This window comes from Populus nigra, chromosome 1, assembly GCF_951802175.1.
Source record: "Populus nigra chromosome 1, ddPopNigr1.1, whole genome shotgun sequence".
In the NCBI taxonomy this organism is placed as follows: domain Eukaryota; kingdom Viridiplantae; phylum Streptophyta; class Magnoliopsida; order Malpighiales; family Salicaceae; genus Populus; species Populus nigra.
In genome coordinates this window covers 13139674-13166936 of record NC_084852.1, presented here as the reverse complement: position 1 = coordinate 13166936, position 27263 = coordinate 13139674, and the positions used below count along the sequence as shown (strand labels likewise).

General features: G+C 33.4%; 1 protein-coding gene across 3 annotated transcripts; it reads left to right on the top strand.

The window, feature by feature from the left end:
- The first annotated feature begins 831 nt into the window (after nt 1–831).
- Nucleotides 832–26894, top strand: LOC133705864 (187-kDa microtubule-associated protein AIR9). Of its 3 annotated transcripts, none has more exons than XM_062131272.1 (38): nt 838–1142; nt 1532–2358; nt 4927–4998; nt 5086–5151; nt 5326–5397; nt 5500–5565; nt 5685–5747; nt 5841–5906; nt 6689–6788; nt 7003–7104; nt 8694–8926; nt 9009–9123; nt 9503–9623; nt 9705–9880; nt 10603–10738; nt 10992–11092; nt 11207–11254; nt 11825–12009; nt 12117–12234; nt 12351–12478; nt 14251–14419; nt 14967–15085; nt 15272–15440; nt 15627–15711; nt 16064–16137; nt 16248–16367; nt 17785–17980; nt 18075–18196; nt 18527–18734; nt 18924–18997; nt 20006–20144; nt 20670–20851; nt 21613–21768; nt 21963–22094; nt 24117–24175; nt 24753–24785; nt 24873–25004; nt 26210–26894. In XM_062131272.1, the coding sequence occupies exons 2-38, from the start codon at nt 1549–1551 to the stop codon at nt 26384–26386; spliced, it is 5124 nt and encodes a 1707-aa protein (XP_061987256.1). In that variant the 5' UTR covers nt 838–1142; nt 1532–1548; the 3' UTR covers nt 26387–26894. The 3 variants fall into 3 exon arrangements, with proteins under 3 accessions (XP_061987274.1, XP_061987256.1, XP_061987265.1); XM_062131281.1 differs by having other exon boundaries at nt 1529–2358; XM_062131290.1 differs by lacking the exons at nt 21613–21768; nt 21963–22094; nt 24117–24175; ... (1 more) ...; nt 24873–25004; nt 26210–26894 and having other exon boundaries at nt 832–1142; nt 20661–20799.
- The last annotated feature ends 369 nt before the right edge of the window (nt 26895–27263 follow it).

Below are 27263 nucleotides of genomic sequence, written 5' to 3'. Positions count from 1 at the left end.
AAAAGATTAGACACACCAGGACCCCATCTACTCACGAGTTAATGATTCCGCTTCTTGCATAAGATGAGAACGACGCTCATGGTACAAAACAAATAGGAACACGCTTTGTTATTGGAACACGTTTATTATTTCATAACAACTAATTTTTTAAATGTTTTTTTATTTATAAATATATTAAAATAATATTTTTTTAAAATTTATTTTTAATACCAACATATTAAAATAATCTAAAAATATAAAAAAATTAATTTAAAATAAAAATATTAAAATCTTTTAAAAATATTTTTGAAACACATAAACAAATGGACTTTTACTTTAGTATTGCAAGCTATTTGTTTTTATATTTAAAATTATATTTGAATGCATTTTAAAAATATATTTGGCTTGATAAATCATCAAATTATTATTTTTAATATTTTTTTAATAATTTTAATGTGTTGATATAAAAATAAATATGAAAAAATTAATTTAAAAAATTTTCAAATAAAAAATATTTATAAAAAATACAATGCCATGTAATACATTGTAATTACATAAATGGATATAATTTCAAGAGAAATTATTAGTTATGAACACAATTATTTCTTCTTTTCATTGAGAGATTGGGTAAGAGTTAGGTAGATGTTAGTTTTTAAAAATAATATTTTTTTAATTTTTTATATTATCACATTATAAAAAACATTAATTTAAAATGAAAAAATTAAAAATTCTAAAAGGCACGGTTGGATGCTAAACGAGATTTTAGAACATAAGATCTACCGTCAAACAGCAGTAGCCAAACATACCCTCATTTTCAAACAAATAAACCATCTCCCCCCCCCCCCCTCCCTTCTCTCTCTTACTTTATTCTACTTTTTCAAGAACAAAAAAGACACAAAAAGAAAAAGCAGGAAGGCATTCGTCATTTGTTGTGGGGCGTTTGTAAAGCACTCCACTCCATGTTTTTGAAACGCTGCAGCTGCAATTCCTTCACTAGCTAGATCTACTTGTTTGGCTTTGTACATTCCCTCCACTTGGATCCACAGAGAGGAGAGGAAGCTTGGAGTTTTGCTAAGGAAGTTGCATTTGTTTCTGGATCCAAGCTCCATCATTTGAATCCAAGGATACATGTTTCGCTTTATCTTCTTCTTCGCTTTTAGCATGTAAGTTTCTAGTTTGTCTTTGAGTTCTCTTTGTCGGTGTTTTTTTTTTTTTTTTTTTTTTTGTGTGTGGAAATATTGCGTTATTATTTTAAAGAGGAGTGAAAATGACTCCTTAACCGAAACAAATAATGGCATGACAGCAGGTTTTGCCTGAAATTTGTGATTTTCTCCGTTGTTGTTTCTTTTTTAATTTGCTTACTAACTTTTTGACATTTTCTCAACAACCCAATACAAAACTAATCAATAATTCATTGCCTTTTGTTTTCCTTTCCTTTCCGGGGTCTTAATAGTAGTTTCTTAATCCATGTTGTGTGGTTTTTTTTATAAATTAAATTCGATCATTCTTACAGTATTATGCCTTGTTGTTGTGGTGGTTAATTGAGAAGCAGGCTTGTTTAGCTTAAAAATGGAGGAACCACTAGGTGACGAGGGGGCTAGAAAGGCCCCGACTTCAGAGAGACAGAAGCAGCAGTCCTCTGTTAGCTCAGTGGAAACTTCCATGAAGGTTTCCAAAACCACGAAACCTACCATTTCAGCCACCTCAAATCTCTCGGCACCAAAGAGGAGCAAACCAAAGAACACTTCGGATTCAATTTCAAATGTGACCACCACAACTGCATCCTCCCGCAAAACCAGTTCAGTTCCAGTCACAAGAAGAAACAGCACTGGAGGGGCTCCTGAGAAGCTATCCGTCTCTGCAACGAAACTCCAAAATACTACTACCGGTTCTGGCGGAAAGACGAATGCTGTTTCAGATCCAGTGAAACAGTCCCTTCCACAGCTTAGAAGGAGTTCCTTGCCTTCCGCAAAACCCACGATTCGAACTAGTAGTGTTTCCGAGGCTAGGAAGTCAGTTCCCATGGATAAGAGCTTGAGAACATCAATTGGGTCGGGTGTACGTAAGCCAGATACAGTCAAGAAATCTTCAGTTAAGCCAGCATTGTCAGTCCCTTCTTCTTCGTCTTCGAGAAGGCTTGCTTCTTCATCACTGGACAGTACTGGCAGTAGCATGAGCAGGAAGACAATTTCTAAGCTTTCTTCACCATCTGCTCGCTCGCCTTCCAGTTCTAGTGGTTTGAGAGCCGGTTCCCTGTCAATATCTCTGGACAGGAGTTCTAATTTGTCTGGTCGGAGAAGAGCAGGTACTCCTGAAAGCCGGGATTCTCGCTTCATTATTCTTCCACAGGTGGAGATTAATAAAGCTGGGGATGATGTGGTAAGCATACTATTACTATCACTCTCAAAAGAAAATAAAATGAAAAAGGCATACGTTGTCTATCATGCAAATCTCAAGCAAACCTCAATAAAGTGCAATAACAATATGAAAGCTAAAAATTAATTAAGTTTAATAGAACTTAATCTAAAAATAATTTTATATTTAAGAATTAAAAATATTGATAAGTCAGTATATAATTTTTATTCCTGCAAAGCAAAATAATATTATCACAAACAAATAATAATAAAAAAACTTATATTTATTCTTTAATTTGTTGTTAAAATTTATAGCTAAAAAAAAATGATATAGTTTTCTTTAACTATCCAAATCTAATAAACCAGAATAAACTCAAATTAAAAATAATTATTTAATATTAAATAAATAAATAAAATATAATAATAAAAATAAAGTTTTCATGTTAAAATTCTTTTATGTAGCCTGATTCTTTAATTTTTGCATATTTTGAGTGGATTTTCAATCTTAATTTTAAACATGTCGTTCTCTCTCGTTTAGATGAATTAATAGGTATACTAGTTGAAAAGTTTGAGATGTTTACTTTTCAGACAAACTTTGAATTGCAGAAATATTTTAGTTGTAGCTTCAGATATGTCCCAAACAATATATAGAAAGGTTTAATATGATAAATTTAACAACATTTGTCTAGTAACTTCAACCCTCTAAAATAATATGTTCTTGAATTTTATTTGACCTGAAAATTTACTAGAATATAGTTCTATGAGTCTAATATCTTCCTGTAAAATTTCAATTCATTCTAATGTACAGTTTTAAAAATATACCTGATCTTGTAAAATTAATCCGCAAACAAGTTCAAATTCAAACTTGATTTAGTTTGAATCTTCTCTGTCACATTTATCCTGTAGCATATTTGGAGACAGAGACACATTTTTTTTTCCATTTTGTATTCTATTATTTTGATAGGAAATCAATATGCTTGATCCAGTATGCACAGAGGAGGAGACTGAGACATAGAATGTCTTACATTTCGTTTTCTATTATCTTGTTATATGAAAATCGATCACATGTGAATTAGTTCCAGAAACGAGTCAACCCATTTCCTTATGTCTACTTTTTTACTTCATTTTTTCTCTTTTCTCAGTGAAGAAATGCACCACCATCTTTTTGTATTTTTAGCTGAACAGAAGTGCAAAAAATAAAAAAAAAACTGGAATCATCAATTGTGAATTTTGTTCAACAGACATAAGAATCAATCACTCAGGTTTCATTTTTAGATGCCTGTCCTGTCCAAGCATAACTGTTGAATTTCCTTTCAAGTTATGAGCTGGAATTATTCTTTTGACGTTATGACAATGCTGTTTTTATATTCTAAGGTGTTAAATATGCGTTTAGGATTGGAGGTGAGGCATTTCTGTTCGATAATTATGATTATTAACCAACATTATCTTAGTAGTGCCCCTTGTATCCCGAAAAGATAAGGGAAACTGAAAACACACTGTATTTCATAGCTGCAGGTTGCTATTAAAGGCAAATACACTACAGAACTCCAATCTCCTTTCTTGGTTTATAAATGCTTCTTCACAATATTCTAAAGTCTTGATAGTCATAGTAATCTTGAGAATGGATTTTGAGAAGAAATAAAAGTGTAAATTTGTAGAAAATGGACTGGTTACAGTTCTTTAGTGGAAAAAGAAACAACCATCTTTGGCTGTTCTTTTAATAAACAGTTCAAAACACATAGGGGCATAGTGATGCCAGAGGCTAAATAATTGTGTGACGTTCAAATATTGTGTCTTTAATGTTTTTTTTTTAGCCATACGAAACTGGAGTTGTTTCATGTATTGTTAGAAAAAACTTAGGGTGTTTTTTTTTTTTTGTTGTCGTAAAAAATTTACCATTTTCTGGATCTTATTTTGTTAAAAACTTGACCAAGGTAAAATGTTTCATTGACAGCCTATATGCTTAGTTCAATTGCAAGAAAATATTTTCAATTCATTAATTTCTATTATATGTCATATGAAGAATAATCAACCTATAATTTTCCACTTACAGTTTCATCCAGCTATTTCAATCTCATTGAAACATATGTTCGATGTAAAATATTTTAGTGAAAAAGATTTACATGTAAAATTTTAATTTGTAAAATGTTTTTGAGATGGGAAAATGCTATGCATACGAACAGATCATTTTAAAACTCCATGCAAACATATTGGCAAGTGATAAATGGTGAACTTTGGATCACATAAACATTAGATGATTGGTTAAACTTGAAAAAAAGTAATTGCCACATCAATTGTATGAAAAACTATGTATGATTTGTTTGCATTAAATTGCCATTGCTTTTTGAGATATCAATTAGTCAGATAATTGTGTTTATGTCTTTGTTCTAAAGGTTCAGTAAATATTCGTGTGAAATAGTGGTGTAATGTGGCTGAATGACATTGAGAACTCTAGAAGCTATGAGCATTAGGCATGCTTTTAATGATTCAATGCGTGCTTCACAAGAAGTTTGACTATGGTTGCTTATTTTTCCTTTTCCCCACTTTTTTTGGTCCTAGCCAATTTCTTTGCGATTTTGTTTTGTTGCTTCAGAGATTGGATCTTAGGGGACACAAAATTCGTAGTCTTAATGCGAGTGGGTTGAACTTAACACAAAATCTAGAGGTAAACATGCACTATCTGGATGCATTGGTGCTTATATTTGCTAACCTTAGTGACAGAGAATGTTTAACTGAAACTCCTGTTTTACAGTTTGTTTATCTCAGAGACAATCTCCTTCATACATTGGAAGGAATTGAGATACTGAAGCGTGTGAAGGTGTGTTTCATGTTTCATCATGATTCCATTTCTTATTACAACACTACTTGGCCATTTTCTGTGCATACAACTTTTGAATTAGCAAAATTCAAAACTTGCCAAAGTTCCGCATTAGACATGTCTGTTTGCAAATAAAAGTAGATTAGTTACTGATAGGCAATGCTGCTTTTGCAGGTCCTTGATTTGAGTTTCAATGAGTTCAAGGGGCCTGAGTTTGAACCTCTTGAGAATTGCCAGGCCCTTCAGGTTTGTTTCTCATGTCCATTCATCTCTTAAGTTTCATGATTAGATATACTATAGACCGTGATGGTTCATTTAATAAGGTGATGAAATATCTATTACCTGCAGCAACTCTATCTTGCTGGGAATCAAATCACGTCACTTGTAAGCCTTCCTCAGCTTCCTAACCTGGAGGTAAGCCTTTAAATTGTTTAAGTCTTGCTGCTCAGCTATTGTAATTCATGATTTACAATGGACTTCTATGTCTGCACTCAAAGTAATCAGTGGTTTGATATCTTTCTTTTTATTTCAAGTTTCTTTCGGTTGCTCAAAATAAGTTAAGATCTCTGTCAATGGCTGGCCAACCTCGACTACAGGTGTGCATGTTGTCTAACAATCCTCCAGCATATTACAAAGTCATGATTGAATCATTTTCTTCAACTTTTTCCTGTTTTTTTTTTTTTCTCTAGGTATTAGCTGCCAGCAAAAACAAAATAACAACTCTGAAGAGCTTCCCACATCTACCAGTCCTTGAGGTTAGTTTTAAGTATTCTAATTCTGTTCTTTTAACTTTTGGAGCATGAGACAGGGTTGCTAAAATGGTCTTGTTTTTTCACATTCTTTACTGCCTTGCCAATCCTTCTGTTTCCTTCCATGTAGTTTTGTTTGGGTTCATACAACTGTAGCTAGTTTCAGAGTGCAATTAATTGATTAATACTGACACAAGTAAGTTTGTTTGACAGAAAAATTGATATGATTCTCTTGCTTGACAGAGATAATGCTTTAAATCACTCATGAATATTTCACACTAAGGTTTAGAAATCATGAAGTATTTTGCAATTATTCACGAGTTTGTCTCAAGGCTTTCTTGTGCAATGTGAATAAATATTGGATGATTGGAGGTATATCATTTTCATCGTTAAGATTTCTTTATCTTTTACTTCGTTAAAAAATATAATTCCTCATTTTTAAGAATATTTAAGGTTAGTATTGTGAGATGACAATGCCTAGGGTTATGGACTGTCATGGAATCTTTTGCCGTGGTATTTTGACTTGGGAGTGGTATAAATTACTGAAATATTTTCATTTTCTTTCAGCTTTCTGCCATCAATGTCTGAATTCTTAAAGATCGACATGCAGTTAATATATATATTTTTTTCTTTATCTTCTGAACACTCGTATTTATTTTCCAGTGGTATAAGAGTTGGAGAAAGATTTGATGCATTGATGACAGATGAATGGAAACATGTTGCTCATTTTCTTAAACCCACAAGCAAGAGTACATATGTAACATTCTCAATATTGTGTTGTGTTGCAGCATTTGCGAGTGGAGGAGAATCCTATACTTAAGATGCCCCATTTAGAAGCAGCCTCAATTTTGCTTGTTGGTCCTACCTTGAAAAAGTTTAATGATAGAGGTATTCTGTGTCATATTTCAAATGCCTTTATACTAGATTGAATGATATGTTTGTTCCTCATATACAGAACATGCATCTGCATTTGCTTTCAATTTCCTTTGTGTCTTATTTTTTTCTCCGTCTTAAAATAGGGTTTTTACTTATTAGGTTTTCTTGCTTTTAATATACTTCGTTACTTTTCTTCATTGTCTTCTAAACTTGGAAATTCTGATAGATCTTTCCCGAGAAGAGGTTGCAATTGCAAAACGTTATCCAGCATGCACAGCGTTGTGCATTAGATATGGTTGGGAGCTTTGTCGCCCTGAGAAAGCAGCAGGTATGTATTTTGCAAAACATTCTTTGTTGGTGCATGGTTGGGACTTCAGACACTACATCAAATAATCATCACATCTCTATTGATGTTGATTTTGTCTGGATCAGGGGAGAACCCCCTATGTTAGATACTTGATTTTTATGTACTATTATCATTTTATTGTGCTTAATTTGTTATAGGAGGGTGATTTTTCATACTGCACACATACGCTGTATGCAAGTTTCAACTTCACGAGATATCTAAATGGACAACTAGCTAGGTTTGCATAGTTTTATTAATTAATTGCATGTGTTTTTTGGTGGATATTAGAATTTTTATATTATTTTCTATTTGCTAGCTATTTTTTTTTATTCAATCACCTATTAGATGGTTTTGTTTTTGTTTTTTTTTTATCATTCTTTTGAGGTTACATTAGAGTTTGTTGTTCATATAAAAGCTCGCTGTTCTCCTTTTACTTCTTGGTTTCTTTCCTTTCTTTGTGCTGTTTCTCTCCTCCTTTCTTCTATCATCTCTGCTCTGATTCTCCTATCCTCTTTCTCCATGACCAAATGCTTAATCACAGCAATGATGAAGGCCGTGGCTCTGAAATCAATAACCTAAGGGCTTATTACCTGAATGTGGACGTGCTAACTCATGTGCGTTGTGCATGCCACACGAATTTGTACATGATGAATAAAAGTAAACGGGATCTTTTAAATTAGTTATGAAAGAGGTAATCAATATTTCCAGGTTCAATTAGGTACATGCCATGGTACTTCATTCCACCTTCATCACATGTGAATTTCCAAACAAAATAAATATTCAATAAGGATTCAGTAATATTCCCCACTAACAAAAGACTGTTCCACATGTTAATAGTGCATGGTATTGAAACAAATGCCATTCAAATAGGTGAGAGATGATAAATTTCCCTTAAATGCTCTTTCATGGTGTTTCCTCAAGAGGAACAGAAAGTAGCTGATATGATACAATGCCAAACATCTTTTGCTTCCCTATATGGGAACAATACCTCTCACTATGCATTCATGCCCACCTCAATTATACCTGCAATAAATTTCACAGCTTCATGCTCCAACTCCATAAGCACTCATCTGACGCACGTTAAGCAACAGAAGGCAATTGACAAATGTGGCTGTTACTTTACACAACAAAGACCAGTCCACTCATTGTTGTATTATATTTGTATGAACATGCTGAGCAATCCTTCACTATGTCTGCCTCACTGTCACAAAATCAAGCATAAAAGAACTTATGTCTGATTAACACCTCTATCTAGCTCTTGTTTTGATTCTTTGATTGCTTTGCAAAGGCTACTGAGCAGGCAGTGTAATCAGAATTAATACATAGTTAATGTGTTCACGTTGAGGAAATAGCTGGACCTCTAAAGACTATGAAACATATACCAAGCTATAAGGCAACATAAGCAAGGGTGACTTTGTGGATCTCCACTGCCATGTTACATAACACTATGTGAATATTAGGCTGCTGTGACGTGTGAAGCTATCTTGCAACTAGTATTTATTGTTGACCATGCCAATTCATGAAGGTTCCTTTATGAAACTTTTTGAATTGAACTGTGGTCTGCTGAACAGATTCAACCTTTTGCTTTCTATATGAGCAATGGAAAGAGCATTTCCCTCCAGGCTATCTGCTCAAAGATGCGTTGGTAGATCAACCTTTTGAAGAAGACACTTGCCACTGCCACTTTGTTTTTGTTCAAGACAACAATCTAAGTGCCGATCCACAGTTAGTCTTAAAGTATCAATGGTTTGTGGAAGAAAGAGCACTTTCAAGCTTTTCTGCTATCCCTGATGCCACTGGTGAGGTAATTGATTCCTGCCATATAATGAACTTTTGAGCAGACATCTTCAGTTTTTGCCATGCTGATAACATCATATGATGACCAGGTATACTGGCCAAAGCATGAAGACATTGGTAAATTTCTGAAAGTGGAATGTACTCCCATAATGGGAGAAATAAAGTATCCTCCTGTTTTTGCCATATCTTCACGAGTTTCACCTGGTATGTTTTGTTCCTATTTTCTTTGTAAATTCTTTGTAAATTGATGGTTGATATTGGATAAATTGCATGTTAATTTAGCTTCCAATTTATTAACACGATGTTATTTATTTTTATCTGGATAATTTTGTAATTTGTACTTGTTGATTCACATCAAAGTGGCATCACACTTACTATAGAGAAGCCCTTTTAAAAATGCAGAAACAGACAAACATACATGCAAACATTTGAGAAATTATAGGTTCTGTTATTCTCAGTCAGAAAGAGTATGGTATAAAATACATGATAACTTTTCCTTTAATCTAACGTTTTTTGAATCTTTTCTTCAACCATGTAACTCGCATCGTACTGTCTTTCAACCTCACTTTTCCACCTTATAAAGGAAATGGAATTCCAAAGGTTGTGAACCTTGAAGTGCAAGGAGAGTTGGTGGAAGGAAATGTTATCAAAGGCTATGCTGAGATTGCATGGTGTGGGGGGACTCCGGGGAAAGGTGTTGCAAGGTAAGGTTGATAACTTGGTTGCAGGATATACATACCCAAAGTCAAAATATGCAATTTAAGTATACTATTCCCATTTTTCAGTTGGCTGAGGAGAAGATGGAATAGCAGTCCGACGGTTATTGCTGGAGCAGAAGATGAGGAGTATCGTTTAACTCTAGATGACATTGATTCAAGTGTGGTTTTTATGTACACACCAGTCACAGAAGAAGGAGCCAAAGGGGAACCTCACTATAAATATACTGATTTTGTTAAAGCAGGTGTGTAGGGATATAATTTTTGATTAGTTAGGTGCTTTCTGTTTTCTCTTCTTGTTCTTGTTCTTTTTCTTTTTTTAATTCTAGATTTTTATAAATTCCCTATTTGAATAGATGCTCGGTTCCGTTACCAGGGGAGCATCCCAAAGAAATATCCCATGAGAAAAGATTGACCCACTCCAAGACGTATATTGAATTTAATCAAAATGAGTTTCCTTGGTCAACTATTTTTGGCATCAATGACAATTGATATTCTTTGTTCTGAGAGTTTTTATTGGTGCATGTGAACTTTCTTTATGAAATAAAATCATTTCAAACTTTCCATTTCAGATACACATCTCCTTGCTTAATGTAGGTACACTTAGTACGTTCCTTGAAAAGGCGAGGGAGTATTCTCTCATTTATTCAAATTCATTGAATGAACCTGAAAATCGTAGTATTTCAATCAAGAATGATGAAATATTCTTATATTTTGCATTACCAGCTTTTGTTTTGCTCAACAATTGTAATTAGTTCAATAATGGAAGTGATTCCTCTAGCCTCAAACAGTTGACTTGAGAATTTTAGAAAACACATGCTTGATCTCATCCTCATCCTCATCCTCTTACTTTTGACTCTCTCGAGTAGTCATATCTATAATTGTTAAATAGTTTCTCCATTTATTTTTAAATTCAAATAGTATGGCATTGGATACTGAAAGATTATGTTATGTTTCATTGTGATAGCTCTTCCATCGGTCAGTAATGTTCGAATTATTGGAGATGTTGTTGAAGGAAATATCGTAAAAGGAGTTGGGAATTACTTTGGGGGGAAAGAAGGTCCCAGCAAGTTTGAATGGTTACGTGAGAATAAGAACACTGGGTAAGTGTACTTATTATTTCATACTCTACTCTGCTATTCTTATTCTCTTGATGTTGTATTTTATTCTTGTCGTAAGAGCTCACACTTCAGTTGGTTTTATGCCCACAGCATTTCCTTCTTTCCTCGTTGTCTGTTTCAACTTGGGTTTGGATTATTTCTGTGTATTCTAAGGGATGCACTGCGGTTTCATTTCAAGTTTTGTTTTTTTGGTAGAGGTTATTTCAATCTTCTTGGCTGTTTTTTCTATTCCTAGAGATTTTGTATCCATATCAACTGGTACATCTGAGTATGCTTTGACCAATGAGGATGTTGGGCGACGCTTAGCTTTTGTGTATTCACCCATTAATTTTGAAGGTAGGTCCACTACCTTTTTTGTTGTTGAAGATATAACCAACATGTTTGCTCATCATCTGGATTTGTAATAGATTATATTAAAAAACTTAGCATAATAATTTGCACTCTTTGCAGGACAGGAAGGGGAATCTGTTACAATATTGTCTCTCCCAGTGAAGCGAGGTAGTTTGAAATGATGCTGACAAATTTTGTCATGATTATTTTTATTGCTTTCTTCTGCTGGGGGGTGGGTTGGTCATTCATTCTTAGTGAAAAATGTCTGATAGATCTGAAGTTCATATCAGTTGGCAAGTAATGGGTCTTTTTCTAGAATAAATTCAATTTTGGACCTCTTTTAGTCTGTGGTACCTAATTCAAGATAACTGAAGCTAAAGTGCTAGTTTAAATAAATATAAAAAAGTAGGTTCACTTTTACTCGTGAAAATGGGAACTAATCAATGTCTCAGCATAGTTCAATACAAATGTACGAGTAGTTCTTGATAAGTGTCCTTGGTAAGTATATACTCTTTGAGTTTGGTATGGTTCTCTAGATTCTATTCTTGATAACAACGTTACAATGTGAATTAGCTTTAATGAAGTTCCATGTATAATATAATTTTCTTCCATTGCTAGTAATATTTTTTACAGTATTTTGTTGTTGGGTATCTTTGTTATGTTTTTGCAGTTTATAATGTTGCATAAAGGTTCTAACTTCCATATTCGTAGTGATGGTTTTCTTTTTTCTGATTTCAGCTCCTCCAAAAGTAAAGAATGTGAAGATAACTGGTCATTTACGAGAAAACAGTAAGGTCACTGTAACTGGAACTGTTACTGGAGGAACTGAAAGTTCTAGCAGAGTTCAGTGGTTTAAAACTAGTTCTTCGACGTTGGATGGTGAGAATAGTCTAGATGCATTGAGCACTGCAAAAATTGCAAAGGTGGGTAAATCTGTATGCCTGTATATGCGCACATAAATAATGAATCAGTGTCTTTTTTGGCTTTATTTTTGTTACATGATTATAGTTGAACTTTTGCCTTAATTTAGGCATTCCGCATACCCCTAGGAGCAGTTGGCTATTTCATTGTTGCGAAATATACTCCTATGACTCCAGATGGTGAATCTGGAGAACCAGCATATGCTATATCAGAAAAAGCAGTTGAGAGTAAGTAAAACTCTTTCCTCTGTCTTACAAAAGAATGTTGAATATTGATTTGATACAAGTTAAAGTTCTGTTTTGAAATTCACATCTACTACATATAATTTATTCACTTCTTTCAGCCCTTCCTCCAAGCCTAAATTTCTTATCAATTTCGGGCGACTACATTGAAGGTGGACTATTGACGGCATCATATGGCTATGTAGGTGGTCATGAAGGAAAAAGTGAATATAATTGGTATCTTCATGAGGTAAACACTTAAATCTAAAACATGTGTGGTGCAACCTCAATTTTTTTTGTAATATTGATTTCTTTTTCACTTGTTTGGACCTATGTTCCTAATGATGATTAGATTAGCTTGAAGTTTTGTTAACATGCTTGCTAGAAGAACTTTAGCATATAAGAGAAGTTGCTTTCGTAGTAATAATGCAACTGAAATCATTCTTGTATTTGATGCTCTCGTACCCATGTAAGAAAATCACTTCATGATATCCTTCTTTTATTTCCTTTAATGTATTCTTACATATAAACCAAAATGGAATCATTCATCGATTGAAAGACAAAAAAGAACTTACCTGATTTTCACAATTATTTTGATCTTTATTTTTGTTCAAATAGGTGTCAAATGTTGATACATCTGTTAAGTGATGACATGAACACCGACATCTAAGATACCATTAGGGATGATGTCATTAACGAGATGCCACGTCAGCAAGTAAATGGGAGGGAAAATTTCCTCTAAAAGCTAACTGGAAATTAAAAAATAATAATAATTAAATATGTATGAATTAAAAAATTATTAAATATATATAAATTAGAAAATTTCCTTCCAAAATCTAGCATATATATATATATATATTTAACATTTAGTTTTTTTTATATTTAACAATAATTATTTTCCAATTTTCAACTAGCTTTTGGAAGGAAGTTTTCCACCCATTTACTTATGTGACATCTCATTAGGGATATTAGCCCAAAATGTTATTTTAGTATTAGCGATCATGTTATCATTTTATGAACACGTTAACATTTGCTAACATACATCCACTTAGACATTTTATTATGCAAAATAAAAAGATTGAACACCTATTTAAACAAAATTAAAAATTGGACACTCAATTGTGAAAATCAAATAAGTTCAAACACTCAAAATTGAATTATCCCATTAATTCTTTTTTATTATCTACAACTATACCTATATGTATCCGTTAGTATGTGCATATTTACATGTTGCAGCCTTGGTAGAATTTCAAATTTTTCTTTATTCATATTGACTGGCTGGTATTTTTATTACTTTCGGAAAACAAATGTAGCTATTTATTTTTTCGATGTTGTGTGGATTGGATTGCTTACTAGAAGAATGGGCATTAGAGGTTTCACAAGGCTTTTCTGAAGCTGGTTATAGGTTTTTTTTTCTACCCAGCTTGTAGGTTTACAGCTCATTTTGCAAGGAGTAGCATTTTTTGTTTTGTTTTTAACTATGTGCTATTTGCGATATAAATTTTCAATAGTCTTTTTTGCATCTCTAGAAAAATATCTAAGATATTTGGAATTTAACCATTTGAGTCTGAGCGAACCATGCTTCAATTACTAGTGTTCATTTTTGTTTTGTTTTTGTGCTTATGTGTTCTGGAATATGTATCCTGTAACGTTATTAGGTTTTATGTACTAAATGATTTTTTTGTCTCTTGTTAGCTTTCTTTGTTGTTTTTTTTTTAATTTATTATTTCTTGAAATCCATTTTATTGCTTCGTCTGTTTTAAGAAAATTTGAGTATCTCTTTATTTAGTAACAACAACAATCGAGCCTCAATCTCAAACTAGTTGTGGTTAGCTATTTGGATTCTTTTGCGCCATTCCACACAATTATCCCTTTATTTAGAAACGTTGTCATAATGAGTTGAGCCTTTTGTCTTCTGTTTCCTTTTAGTTGTAAATTATAAAATTACGAAGCGTGTTTGATTCATTTTTTTTCTCAAGAATTACACTTATACTGACTTTAACTGTTGTTTGAAATTTTCAGTTTGAAAGTGATACCGGATCCTTGATACTCGAGGGTTCTGGAGTTCTTCAATGTCGTGTTACTAGAGATGCAATTGGCAAATTCATATCTTTTCAGTGCGTTCCAGTTCGTGATGATGGAATAGTAGGCGAGCCAAGAACTTGCATGGGGATAGAACGTGTTCGACCAGGTAAGTTTCTTGTCTCAGGTTTTGACAATTTTGCTTGCTTGTCCAAGTCTGTGAACCAAGAAGATTAAGCAGAATAATTTTGCAATTAATGTAAATCACAATATGTAAATCAGAATTATTCAGTGAAGTTTTTCCATTAGCAATAAAACTGAAGTTTTTAGGTGAAGGCCAATGGTTTATTTTATTTCTTAGCCTGCACGCTCTCAAAGTTTATTGGCATTTAAGCACAATTCCGCTGCTACTTTTTGTTGAAATTAATCTGTAAATAAATTGAGTTACTAGGATTTGAATTCTTGATATTTAGGTCAAATGAACTTCAATACCATATTAAAAATAATTTAACCTAAAAGTTTAAGCTGAGAAATGACGTTAAAGATAAAATTTTGAATTTTAAGAAAATTGTATTGAAGGTATGTTAGTTTCTTTTGGTTCTAGTTCTATGGATTTAATTATCCGTTGAGAATACTAGCCAAGACTTATGTTTAAACTGATTTATTGTTTCTTTTTCAAACTTATTTCCTTACGCCAAGTTTTCTTTGATGATTAGGAAGTCCAAGACTGCTTTCTCTACAAATAGTTGGAACTGCTATTGAAGGAACTATGCTAACTGTTGACAAAAAATATTGGGGAGGGCAAGAGGGGAATTCAGTTTTCCGTTGGTTTCGGGTACTTATTTCTTGATGCATGTATGAACTTTGTAAATTTCTCATATTTGAAGGGAAATTGCCATATTTCCACGTGACATTGTGTAGCAAAAAGGAGGAACATCACGTCATGGTAGAATTGGCATTTTTCTGCTAGATCTGATTGTCGACTGCTTTATGCTTCATTCACCAAGCTATTGTTTTGCAGACTAGTTCAGATGGCACTCAAATTGAAATTCGAGGTGCCACTACTGCATCATACGTGCTTTTAGTTGATGACATTGGCTGCTTTGTCTCGGTTTCTTGTGAGCCTGTGAGAAGTGATTGGGCCCGTGGTCCTATAGTACTTTCTGAACAGATGGGACCTATTATACCTGGTATGGGATTTATTTCCGTTGTTGCACCCTTTTTTTTGGCAGCATTTTTATAAACTTGTGAAGTATTTAGTTTTGAGGTTTAATGTTCCTCCCCCCTCTAATCCTGTTTACTACTTAATGTCATGAGTGTAATAATTGACTCAACAAGGTCTAGTTTTGTGATTCTATCTTTAAAATCTTGTGCAGGTCCTCCAAATTGCCAATCATTGGAGTTTCTGGGATCAATGTTGGAAGGACAACGTTTGAGCTTTGTTGCATCTTATAGTGGAGGGTGAGACTTCTAGCGAATAATGTCCTTTTTTTTTTTATTGACAGTAGCGAACTATTTGTTTTTATTAGAGTAATATAAATCATATCTTAGGATCTCATCTAACAACTTATGCTTTTGAGTTAAAATAGTTCTTTGATATGATCTCAAAACCTTGTTCACCAAGCAGTCATGAGTTTAAATCTCACTACTTCCATTTTATTTGATAAAATTAAACAAAAAGTAGTGGTGGTTCTGTGCAAGTTTCAAACTTAAAAGACTTTCATTTGAGATGATATATTAAAGAATAATATAAATTATATCTTGAGGTCTCACCTAATAGTTGTCTAAAATTAAAATCTTTTATGTATTTCAGAGAGAAGGGGAACTGCTTCCACGAATGGTTTAGAGTGAAAAGTGGTGATATCAAGGAGAAATTAAGTGAAGATGGTAAGTTTTTGTCGAGCAATACTGAATATGTTTTTTTTTTTTTTTACCAAGTTGATTTGTCTTCTTGAAATCACTCACTATACACTAAATATCTTTTTAACATATTACAGAGTTTCTTGATTTGACTTTAAAGGATGTCGGTAAACACATTGAACTTGTTTACACTCCAATTCGCAAAGATGGTGCAAAAGGAAGCTCTCAGACCATATTATCTAATGTGATTGCACCTGGTGAGTCATACTTTCATAATTTAGGATTTATAAGACACATCTATAATCTTTGTATGGACTTCAACAACTTTGAAATTATTGCCTACAATAAAATAAAAATAGTTGCAGTTTTTGTTCATCTAAAAAGGATCTTTGGCCCTGATTGGACTGCCCAAACTGCTGTTATGATTGCTTGATAATTAGATTACATAAGGGGATGGTATATAGTTCTCTTAAAGGGTTGCATCCTTGCATCAAATTTTTACTTTGTGATCTAAATTAGTTTTGGAAAAGCTACTCCTGAGGGAAAGCTTTGCAAGGACTCATGGACTGAGTTTGAGTTGGGGACCATGGGGTTATTATAAATTATTGTTGCCATGTTTGCATGATATGTAGGTTACATAAAGGGCAATTCATAATTCTCAAGAAGGCATAGATGTTTACATTAATTTTTACTTTCATGAGTATAAATTAACATCGGAAAGGTGCTTTTGATGGAAAGCTTTGGAAGGGCATACATATTGAGTTGGTTGTTATCATACACCAACTTCTCTTCCTGCCATCGGAGTAGCAAAAAACGATTGGAACTAATTTGATAATGTTTCAATCTGCAAACTGATCTGATCAGTTCTCTTGTTTTGCTCCACCCATTGTTCTTGCCACTTGCTTTGTTGATCAGTCATTGATTCATGAAATTCATCGTGAAGGCCTTGCATTCTTTCATCCAACCTCTTGCAATGTTCTTTAACATTTTTCAATTTGTGATTTTCCACCATCATTGAATCTTAAAGCTCTGATATCAATTGTTAGGCTTCAACCTTAACAAGTTACTACTAGAAAGGAATAAGGGAAAAGAAGAAGAGAAGAGTTGATACAGAAATTGTTACTTCATTCATTGCCTGCCCTCACTAATCTCATACAGTCTTATTTATATCTTGAAGCTAACTGGCTTGCCTCAAACTTCCTGTAACTACCTTCCTAATGGCTACTAACTGAATCAGCTAATTTCAATTCACATGCTAATTTCAAGCGAATGTTATACTATAACCAATCTTTTGCTGCAACCACTTCTTTCCAAAGCCAAGGTTCGTAACAAATTAGTTCTTATTGGTTTTCAATGGCATACACTGCTTGGATTGTAGTTCACTTCTTTGTTCTTGTATTGCGACTTCACCTATCCTTATTAACGTTTTGATACAATAAAGGGCATTTGAAATATATACAAAAAAATTGTAACTGTCTTTGCTTTTTGTTAATGTATCTTTAGCCTCTGTCCTCTAACTTGGGCATGCTGCTTCATAACATTCCTGATTTAAGTTATTGAATCTAATTTGATATTTTAGTGTTTTCAGTACCGATTCTTTTTAGCAATCTTGTCATTCTATAAAAATGCTATTGTACTCAAATATATATCTTCTATGTTAATATTTTTAAACAGCTGATCCAGTGGGATTGGAACTTGTGATTCCTTCTTGCTACGAGGATAAGGAAGTTACCCCGCAAAAAACATACTTTGGTGGACAGGAAGGTGCTGGAGAGTATATTTGGTTTCGAACAAGGAACGAGCTAAATAAATCTGAATTGTTGGATATAGCAAATGGTGGTGATCATGTTCTTATATGTGGTAAAACCCTGTAAGTACATATATAAAACACTGGGTTCCAAGAATTGAGAATGTTAGACCCATATTAACCATAAATTTCTGAGATTAATGTGCACTCGTGGTAGGGCATATACTCCATCAATTGAAGATGTGGGAGCTTATTTGGCTCTGTACTGGCTGCCTACTCGTGCAGATGGCAAGTGTGGAAAGCCTTTGGTCTCAATTTCCAACTCTCCAGTTAACCCTGGTACTCATTCATACTTTTAAATTCTTATGTTCCTTGACAATGGTCAACACAAATACCTACCTTTTTATGCAAGGTTACAGATAGTCATAGACCTTCCATAAATTTCATCACAGGTGCATGCATTTTGGTTTTCTGTTAATCATGTGATGAACCTACCATATTTTGGTTACCTTTTGAACTGTAGTACAATTGATTAAATTTTGAATTACATACTCTCCATTCATTATACCAATCCATGCTCTGGCCCAAGTTATGCCAAGATGTTGCATTTATTTAGTTCTTTTCCTTAAATTTTGCTCTTTAACATGTGAAATTGATATCACATGGCAGCTCTTCCGGTAGTTTCTAATGTTCATGTGAAGAAGCTGCCTTCGGGTGTTTATGCTGGAGAAGGAAAGTATTTCGGTGGGCATGAGGGATTGAGCCTCTTCAGCTGGTATAGAGAGACAAACGATGGAGCTATCATTCTTATTGAAGGAGCAGCCTATAGAACTTATGAGGTCACAGATTCAGATTACAATTGCCGTTTATTGTTTGGGTAACTGTTTTTTTTTTTTTTAACCATGGTATCTGCTGGCAGAAAGTGCTTTAAAGTTTAAACTAATTATTTATTGATAAATAATTAGCCAAACCTTTGAATATTTACTCTATAACACTTTTCCCATATTCCTTTGGTTATTAAGCCTATATAACAGTATATCCTTATGTGTCTCACTGTTTTTCTTAGATACACACCTGTTCGTTCAGATTCAGTTGTCGGTGAGCTTAAGTTGTCTGAGCCAACTGGCCTTGTTCTCCCAGGTGTGTATTTTGGGAAAGAATGGGTAACATCATTTTGCATTTACTTGGTAAATTGTGAGCACATTTTTTACTGCAGATGTTGACTAAGTTGGAATTGCTGACCTTATTACTAGTTCATGTGTTCCCCAACTCTTTAGTTGTGTTGTTGTTCCCCACATTTATTACATGAAATCGTGAGCACATTTCATGTAATTGGAAAATAATATTTCAATAAAATTTGATTCTATCAAAATAAGATACTCCATAATTATTTTAAAGATGAAGTGGAAGTGGGATTAACAATTTATGAGTGGAAAAAACATCATAAGAATACCTTTTCTTTTACATTTCTACTTTTTCATTCCTTGCTTGCTTTCTTAGGAGTAGGTGTAACTTAGTATCCTTCAAACCTTGCTCTTGTTCTCGGCAAGACCATTACAAATTTGTGATTCAACTTGTAATGACAATCAAGATTTATCACTATTGTTGTTCAAAAACTTTTGATGGTAACAATTCAGAACCCAACTTTTATACATAGTAAAATCAATTGTCTTGCTAATTTTACGAGCTCTGGTTTCTCGTGAATTATTATTATGATTATTATTTTGCTAAATGGAATAATGAATTAATCTAGAAAAAAATCTATGAGAAAGAAAGGACTAGCTTCTAAACCCTTGCAAAGAGTAATCCACGTGCTTAAGTCATTCATCTTCCCAAAAATACTTATAAAGTTCTTAGTTCAAAGTAATTTTGGTGAATAAGGCCTCTAGTTCTCTTTTGTAGGCAAGTGGAACCTTAGTATCCTATCTGGATCTCTGTTGATATACAGCTGCCTTTTTCCCTAATCATGTCCCCCATCTTTGATTATTTACTTTCCTTGTAGAATGACATTCTTCTCTTCCACTCTATTGCTGATATTGACATGGTTGCTGAACATTATTATAATATGCTCTCTTGGATACTGCTTTGTGGCTTCATCTCATTGGGAGCATCATGTAAATTAAACTATATTTTACTTATTTTCCCCAGAACTTCCAAAAGTGGAGATGGTTTCTCTCACTGGCAAGGCAATCGAAGGTGATGTACTTACTGCTGTTGAAGTGATCCCAAAGAGTGAAACCCAGCAATGTGTTTGGAGCAAGTACAAGAAAGAAGTCAGATATCAATGGTGAAATGCTAAATTCTCTTATCAGAGTTAGGCATTCTAACAAGTACAAGAAAGAAGTCAGATATGATTTTAGTCATTCTAACAATAACCCTTACTGTTAGGCATTCTTTTTCTAAATCATAAGCAAAAATATAGAAAAAATCATAGAAGTGTTTTAAACTTCTAACAATAACCAATAAAAGTTGGATTTTTATGAATGGTAAATACAATTGAAGTGTTTTAAACGTGTTCAACTTACATGAGCAACATGAATTTAATTTGATTTTTCTTTTTATTGGAACCAAAATTCTTATCTAGACATGTTTAAATCAAGTTATTTCTGTTGTGAATCTACGTAAATAGCTGCCAAAATTGCTATGGCATAATTTCTGGTTATTTGTGAAATGGCTTGCATAACAATTGATGGCTGGTTTCTGTTTCAAAATTTGGCATTTATGCAATGAAGTCACAAATGTTTCTAGTCTTTTGAATTTCATCATAGGTCCTTGTCTATTGTCATTCTCGTATTTGACACAGATGCTGCAGGTTCTGCTCATCAGTGACAGGGGATAGCAACTCTTTTGAGCACTTGCCTGCACAACGCTCCTGCTCTTACAAGTTGCGGCTAGAGGACATTGGTAGATGCTTCAAATGTGAATGTGTTGTGACTGATGTCTTTGGAAGGTCAAGTGAGCCAGCATATGCTGAGATTGGTCCTGTATTGCCAGGTTTGAAGTGCAATCACTTGACTTGAAACTATGTTTTTTCTCAGTCAGTGGAAATAATTTTAATTTTTAATCTCTTGTCATTGATTTGATTTCAAACTTGTGTTATCACTCCATGAAATGTGTGTACGTGCTTATTCTGATTGCTTGTGAATTTTAAGCAACACAATCCAATTTCTTGATTTAATTGCTCCAATTGTACTTTTCTGACAGTTTTGGCTAGCTAGTGAATGTCTACAAGAATTGACTATTAATCACATATATATATATATATATATATTGCAATTATTTCAACATGCATGGATGTCTTTCTATTCAGGTTAAAGTGCTATCACTTAATTCAAACACTGTAAAAGTAATGTTATTCATCTATCTCTGTGTTTAATTAAAAGTGAAATCCTATCATATATATATATATATATGTGTGTGTGCTAGTGTGTATTTCAAAATTCAAACTATCCCGTTATTTTGTAAAGCATTCACCCGTGAACCTTTTATGTCTTTTTATATCTTTCTTGGTTTTACAAGTAGTTTTTCTTGGATTTTAGTCACATGTAAGCTGGATATAATTCTAAATTTTCAATGCCAGATCTTTACTGGTGAAAGTTTCTGGTCTTTTTTTTCTTGTTGATGTTTTCTTTGCTAAGATTTGATTGTACTGCTGTTGGCTATGTTCTCTGCATGCTAAAAACTTGATTGCATTCTTATATTTTGGATTATGAAGTATTTGTTGTTTAAGTTACTGAATTATTGTTTGATTTTAGGGATACCTAGAATAGCTAAGTTGGAGATTGAGGGAAGAGGTTTTCACACCAATTTATATGCTGTTCGAGGCGTTTACAGTGGAGGAAAAGAAGGAAAAAGTAGAATTCAATGGCTTAGATCGATGGTTGGTAGTCCTGATTTGATTTCCATTCCAGGTATGACAGCTGAAAAAGCATTAAATTGTTCAGTAAAATGATGGAATCTCACAAACAAAAATCTCATCATAAACATGTTCGTAGACAATATTCTCTTTTGTTTAGTTACATCACTGGTTTTGCGTTCCACTGGAGTACAGGTAATTATATTGATGTAAACATGTATCTGACTTGAAAATTATTTGATCTTGCAGGGGAGGTGGGAAGGATGTACGAAGCTAATGTGGATGATGTGGGGTACAGGTTGGTGGCAATTTATACTCCTGTGAGAGAAGATGGTGTTGAGGGGCAACCTGTGTCTGCCTCAACAGAGGCAACTGCAGTTGGTAACCACGAATTCCATCTGCTACTTATTCTTTCCTTTTCACACTATTTATTTTAACCGTGTAAGCGAGTTATTTTATATATATATATATATATACCAGGTCACTTATACAGGTTCAGCGAGATTTGAATTTTTTCAGTCGTATAATTCTTCTGATTCTAGCCTAAACCTTAGAAGGAACCGTGGAACAATGCATGACCAAAAAAATACTAGCGTATGTGTGAAACAATGTCTGATTAACTATTTGACTATATACTCTAATGAAATTTTGAGAAAGGAAAATAGGAAGCCTTAGGTTTGTTGAATCTAGGATTTGGTTCTGGCTATATCTAGGCTTAATTTTTAGGATGGCTTAGATTTATTTTTATTATGATTGATGGAAAACTATTTCATATGAAATAGTTTTCTGTTTCTCATAGTAAACATCAAGCGCAATAACAATCATTCTTTAGACTTGTGAAGAAATTATTTTTATTTAGATGAAATGATTAGCAGTTAAAAGAAGAAAAGAACGTTCCTTGAATAGTAAATTGATGCTTGCGATAATTGAGATTGCCATAATACTGATGAAATTGTTGATTTTGGGTTTGGTATGAATCATAGCATTTATCTTTCAATAATTGTTGAAGGTTGAGCTTTATGATTGGGTATTTAGGTGGGGGAGTAAGGGACTTTCCTGGAATTTTGCAAAATGAAAAGCTGTTGAACTTGAAAAGAAAAGAGTTTTAAGGAAAATAAAGTGAAGAAATGCTGAGGGTTTTTTTTTTTTTTTAGTTTGTATATTTGCTAGCAGATTACTTATGCGTTGTTGGGGTTTATTATTAATAAAACAATTTTTACTTGTTAGAAAATATAGATTTAATTCAATAAATCAATGGATTAGCACTACTTGTAATTAAAAATGAATAAAAAATTCCACAGTACTTGTAATTAAAAGGAGTGGGTATGAATTCTTAAGAAAATTTGAAAAAAATTGCACTAAATTGTATGTTAAATAAAATTTATGAAGAAAAATAAAGAAGAGAGGAAGTGGCATTGAGAAAAATGTCATAAGTAGAGAATATTATATGCATACATATAGCTATTTTTCCATGTTTTTAAGGAGATTCTAAATAGGCAACTGATTAGTAGAATTATCATTGTCATAGGAGTTTGTGTTTACTAATAATAATAATAATAATAATTAATTTGATATTTATTTAAATACTAATTTGTTATTAATCTTCATATTATTATCAATTAAAAAAAATAAAAAGTTACTTAAATATCCTACATGGGAGCACCAGAATTGAGGATAAATACTTAAAGCTTATCCAAAAGCTTGAGATTTAATATATATAGATAGATAGATATATAGATACTCTTCTAAATTTGTTAGAAAACAAAATTGACTTGCCTTGCTCTTTTGGAGAAAAATGTAGAAAGTGCCTTAATTAACCAAAAAAAAAAAACTGGTTGAACTCAGCTGGACACCCATCTCATAAAATTTCTGATTTGTTCCCTGGCATATCAATCATGTGCCATGAAATTGTGACCAAAGTTTAACTGAAACCTGCTAGGTTATGGCTTGTTCTAGTCATTGCTGAATTAAAAAAAGAAAACTTTTTTATTTTGAACAAGAGGTCTGAAGGCTTTGGACTACACCATAGGAAGTGTCCCTCTCACATCCTTAAATCCACTGTCCCTCCCATTGCCTGGACTTAAGTACTCCAAGTAGAAATGGCTAGTCTTAACTGAGCGGTCCTCCAGGGACAAATTGCTGCAAGCTTTAAGATACTGAAATAATGTATTGATCAAGAAATGAGATGTGTGCATTAAATTTGATTTATGACCAGACAAGATTTGACTTGCCAATTCTTTTGTCCCACTCCAAGAGCGAAACCTATGACAAACTTTATGTGTGATGTTTCCTGTCCATGTCATACCATTGTTTTGCTTATATTTTTTCTCACATCTGTATAATCTCTCAATTCTGTGATAGTCTGTCTTCTATTTTTCTAATTTTGACATGACTAACTTTCAGAGCCTGATGTTTTAAAAGAAGTAAAGCAGAAGCTTGAACTTGGATCTGTGAAATTTGAGGTGTGTATATTTTGAGTATTATGCTGAATTTAATTCCTTCTAAACTAGTTGATTGTTGCTGCGTTTCTTGTACATCTACACTTCTGCATTTGGTAAAACATGCATCTAAGGACGTGTTAACTTCATGAAAAGAATAGTATCTCAAGAGTTTCTTGTATACTATGTTCTATTATTGGAGATTTCCCCCCCTCTTTACTGTTGAGTTGTAAAGGCTTGGTAAAGGTGCATTTTAAGTTTTGCCACACATCTCATGTTCTAGAACTCTTTTAATTTGAGGGGAGAATGACAGGAGGATGAAATCCGGACAATGTTTTTTTTTCTGTTGGCGGGGGGTGGGGTGGGGAGGTTGTTCTCTGTGAGAGAAAAAAAGAGGCATTGCCTGAATTACCATTTTTACTATTATTGTTTGGTTTTGATCAAATATATTATTGCTCATCATGAAAGGACCGCTTGAAGTGGACAGTTGCAGTAGTCTCAACTGTGCAAAGCAGTTACACACACACACACACACACACACACACACACACTTTTCTTTTACTACATGGTTCCTTAACTGACTGCAAGTCTTTGAATACAGGTATTATACAACAAAGACTGTTCTCCAAAAAAGGTCTCTCCATTTCATTGCAATTTTGTGCTTAAATTTGAGAATGGTAAAAAATAAACTAGCATTTTAATGTCATTGTTAATAATGCAGATTCTCGGAGAGGGTAGTCTTGAGAGAAGAATACTAGAAGTTAATAGAAAACGAGTGAAAGTTGTGAAGCCAGGTTCTAAGACTTCATTTCCAACAACTGAAATTCGTGGAAGTTATGCTCCTCCCTTTCATGTGAGTTTGTGTCAAAACTTCATTAGTTTTGTTTACATCCTGCTTAGTTTGTTCCGTGGCACAGAGTATTGTTCCAAACTTGTTTGCTATCATGGTTTGAAGGAGGAATTCATTTAAGTTTTTCATCCAGTCAAATTGGGTACAGATTATAGATGCAATATATAGATTGCATCTCCACACGTTTTGCAGATGATAGGATACAACCATTTCAGGTGGAGGTTTTTTTTCCAATAAACCATACTTTCTTGTTGTTATTTATCAAAATAGGGTACTTTTAACCCAATCCAAGATAACTTTGTCATGTAGGGCTCACCTTGCCATATCATTATTTTTCTTTCAATAACTAATAATGTGTTAATAAAATAAATGGTATCTTGAAAATTCATCCACCCTTGTTGATCTTGATACTCGTGTGCTTTTGGATGTCTATTAGAAGATTTAGTTAAAGAAAGACTGCGTAGGCCTGTAGAGTATCTATGCAATGATTTTGTGGATCAGTTGTAAGGACTAAGGAAGTTAATGATGGGATAGCTTTGAAGGTATGTGGTTATATATCTAAAGTTCATGTAGGGACTTTCGGTTATAAGGATTGTTAGGAATTCCGGCACTGAATGATAGATGGAAGCAAGAGAGAATAATTTTTTATTGCAACAAAGAAAAAAGGAAAATGTTTCCATGTTTATGTTAAGGTTACTGGGAATTCAAGCACAAGCTAAGGGACAAAAAACATGTTTGGGAAGTATGATGGCTGGGAATCCAAGATCTGGAAGCAGCGTGTGTGTGTGTGTGTGTGTGTGTGTAAAAGTTCTGTTGTTTAAAACAAGATGTTTACCTAGTCATGTATATAAAAACCTAGGTTACAAACAAAATCAACTAGTCTAACGTAATGTTTATTGTATTGTTTTTATTAATATCTTAGGAAAAAAAAAGATGACATGGATTGTCGAGGTAGAATCTACGTGCTTCAAAGTACCGCAGTTTGGTAAATAAATTTAGGAACACTTTATTATGGTAAAAAAATATTTAAAAAATTGCCCCTATTAAAAATAATAATAATAAAAAGAACTGATTCTAGGTGACGCATCTCATTTTATGTTGCCCTCTTTCCACATGAAAAAAACAGTTTTTGTACTGAGTTTTAGCTTCATACACTTCTCCTTGCTATCTCAATAATACAGAAAAGCTAAGGCTAAAAGAATTTGCAGGTGGATCTTTTCCGAAATGATCAACATCGGCTTAGGATTGTTGTGGATAGTGAGAATGAAGTAGACCTGATGGTCCCCTCCCGACATTTACGGGATGTCATCGTGCTTGTGATCCGAGGCTTTGCTCAACGATTCAATAGCACATCCCTCAATTCTCTGCTCAAAATAGAGACATAACTAATATGTAGAGTGACTGGTATTCATGCAGGCCTCCACTCTTATTCCTCCACGCTCATTTCTTATTCCTATTTGTGGTGCTTTGGTTTCTTGGAGCCTCTTTGTGTGTAACTTGTGGTTTGCAGTAATGGAAGGATGAGGTGTTGAGAGATTTCATGCTTTAATCACAGTGTCAACTATGAAATCAAGCTATTTGAGAATACGGTGTATGCTCTCTCTCTATTTTTTTAACCCTTTTTGATATTAATGTATGGCTGGATGCGGGTAAGGCTTCACATATCTCCGGGGGGAAATTTTAGGTTGACACCCTCCCACCATGATGATGAGCCTACTAACATGAAATATCTGGGATATCATGAAGTAGGAGAAATCTCTTCCTAATTCACTGGTGTTTCATTGGTTGTTTGAGCTTCCAACTTCGAGCAGATTACTTGTGTTAGAATTTTGTATGTTGCACTAGGGTTATTTCGTGTGCTTTATGATGTATAGCGGAGAAAATTGTTCTGTAGCTTTCTTTTGCTCTTTCGTTTTCTTCTCTCCTCTTTCTTTTGTTTTTTGTTTTTTTTTAATTCCTAGCACTTGCCAATTACGTCTTTTTTGCAATAATAAGGGCATGTTTGAAAATGCTATGTTATTTAGGTGTTAGCCGGTGTTTGGGAGCATTTTAATTGTAGTTTTTAAATTATTTTTTTTTTTATGTTTTTGTATTGTTTTAATTCGTTGATATTAAAAATAAATTTTAAAAAGTAAAAAAATATTATTTTAATAATTTTTTTTTAAATATATTAAGTGCTTGAATGGCAACATCTCGAATGAGGTGGACTAGCATCTCTTATTATACTATTCTCGTAATCCCTTGTTTTTTTAAAGAATGTCA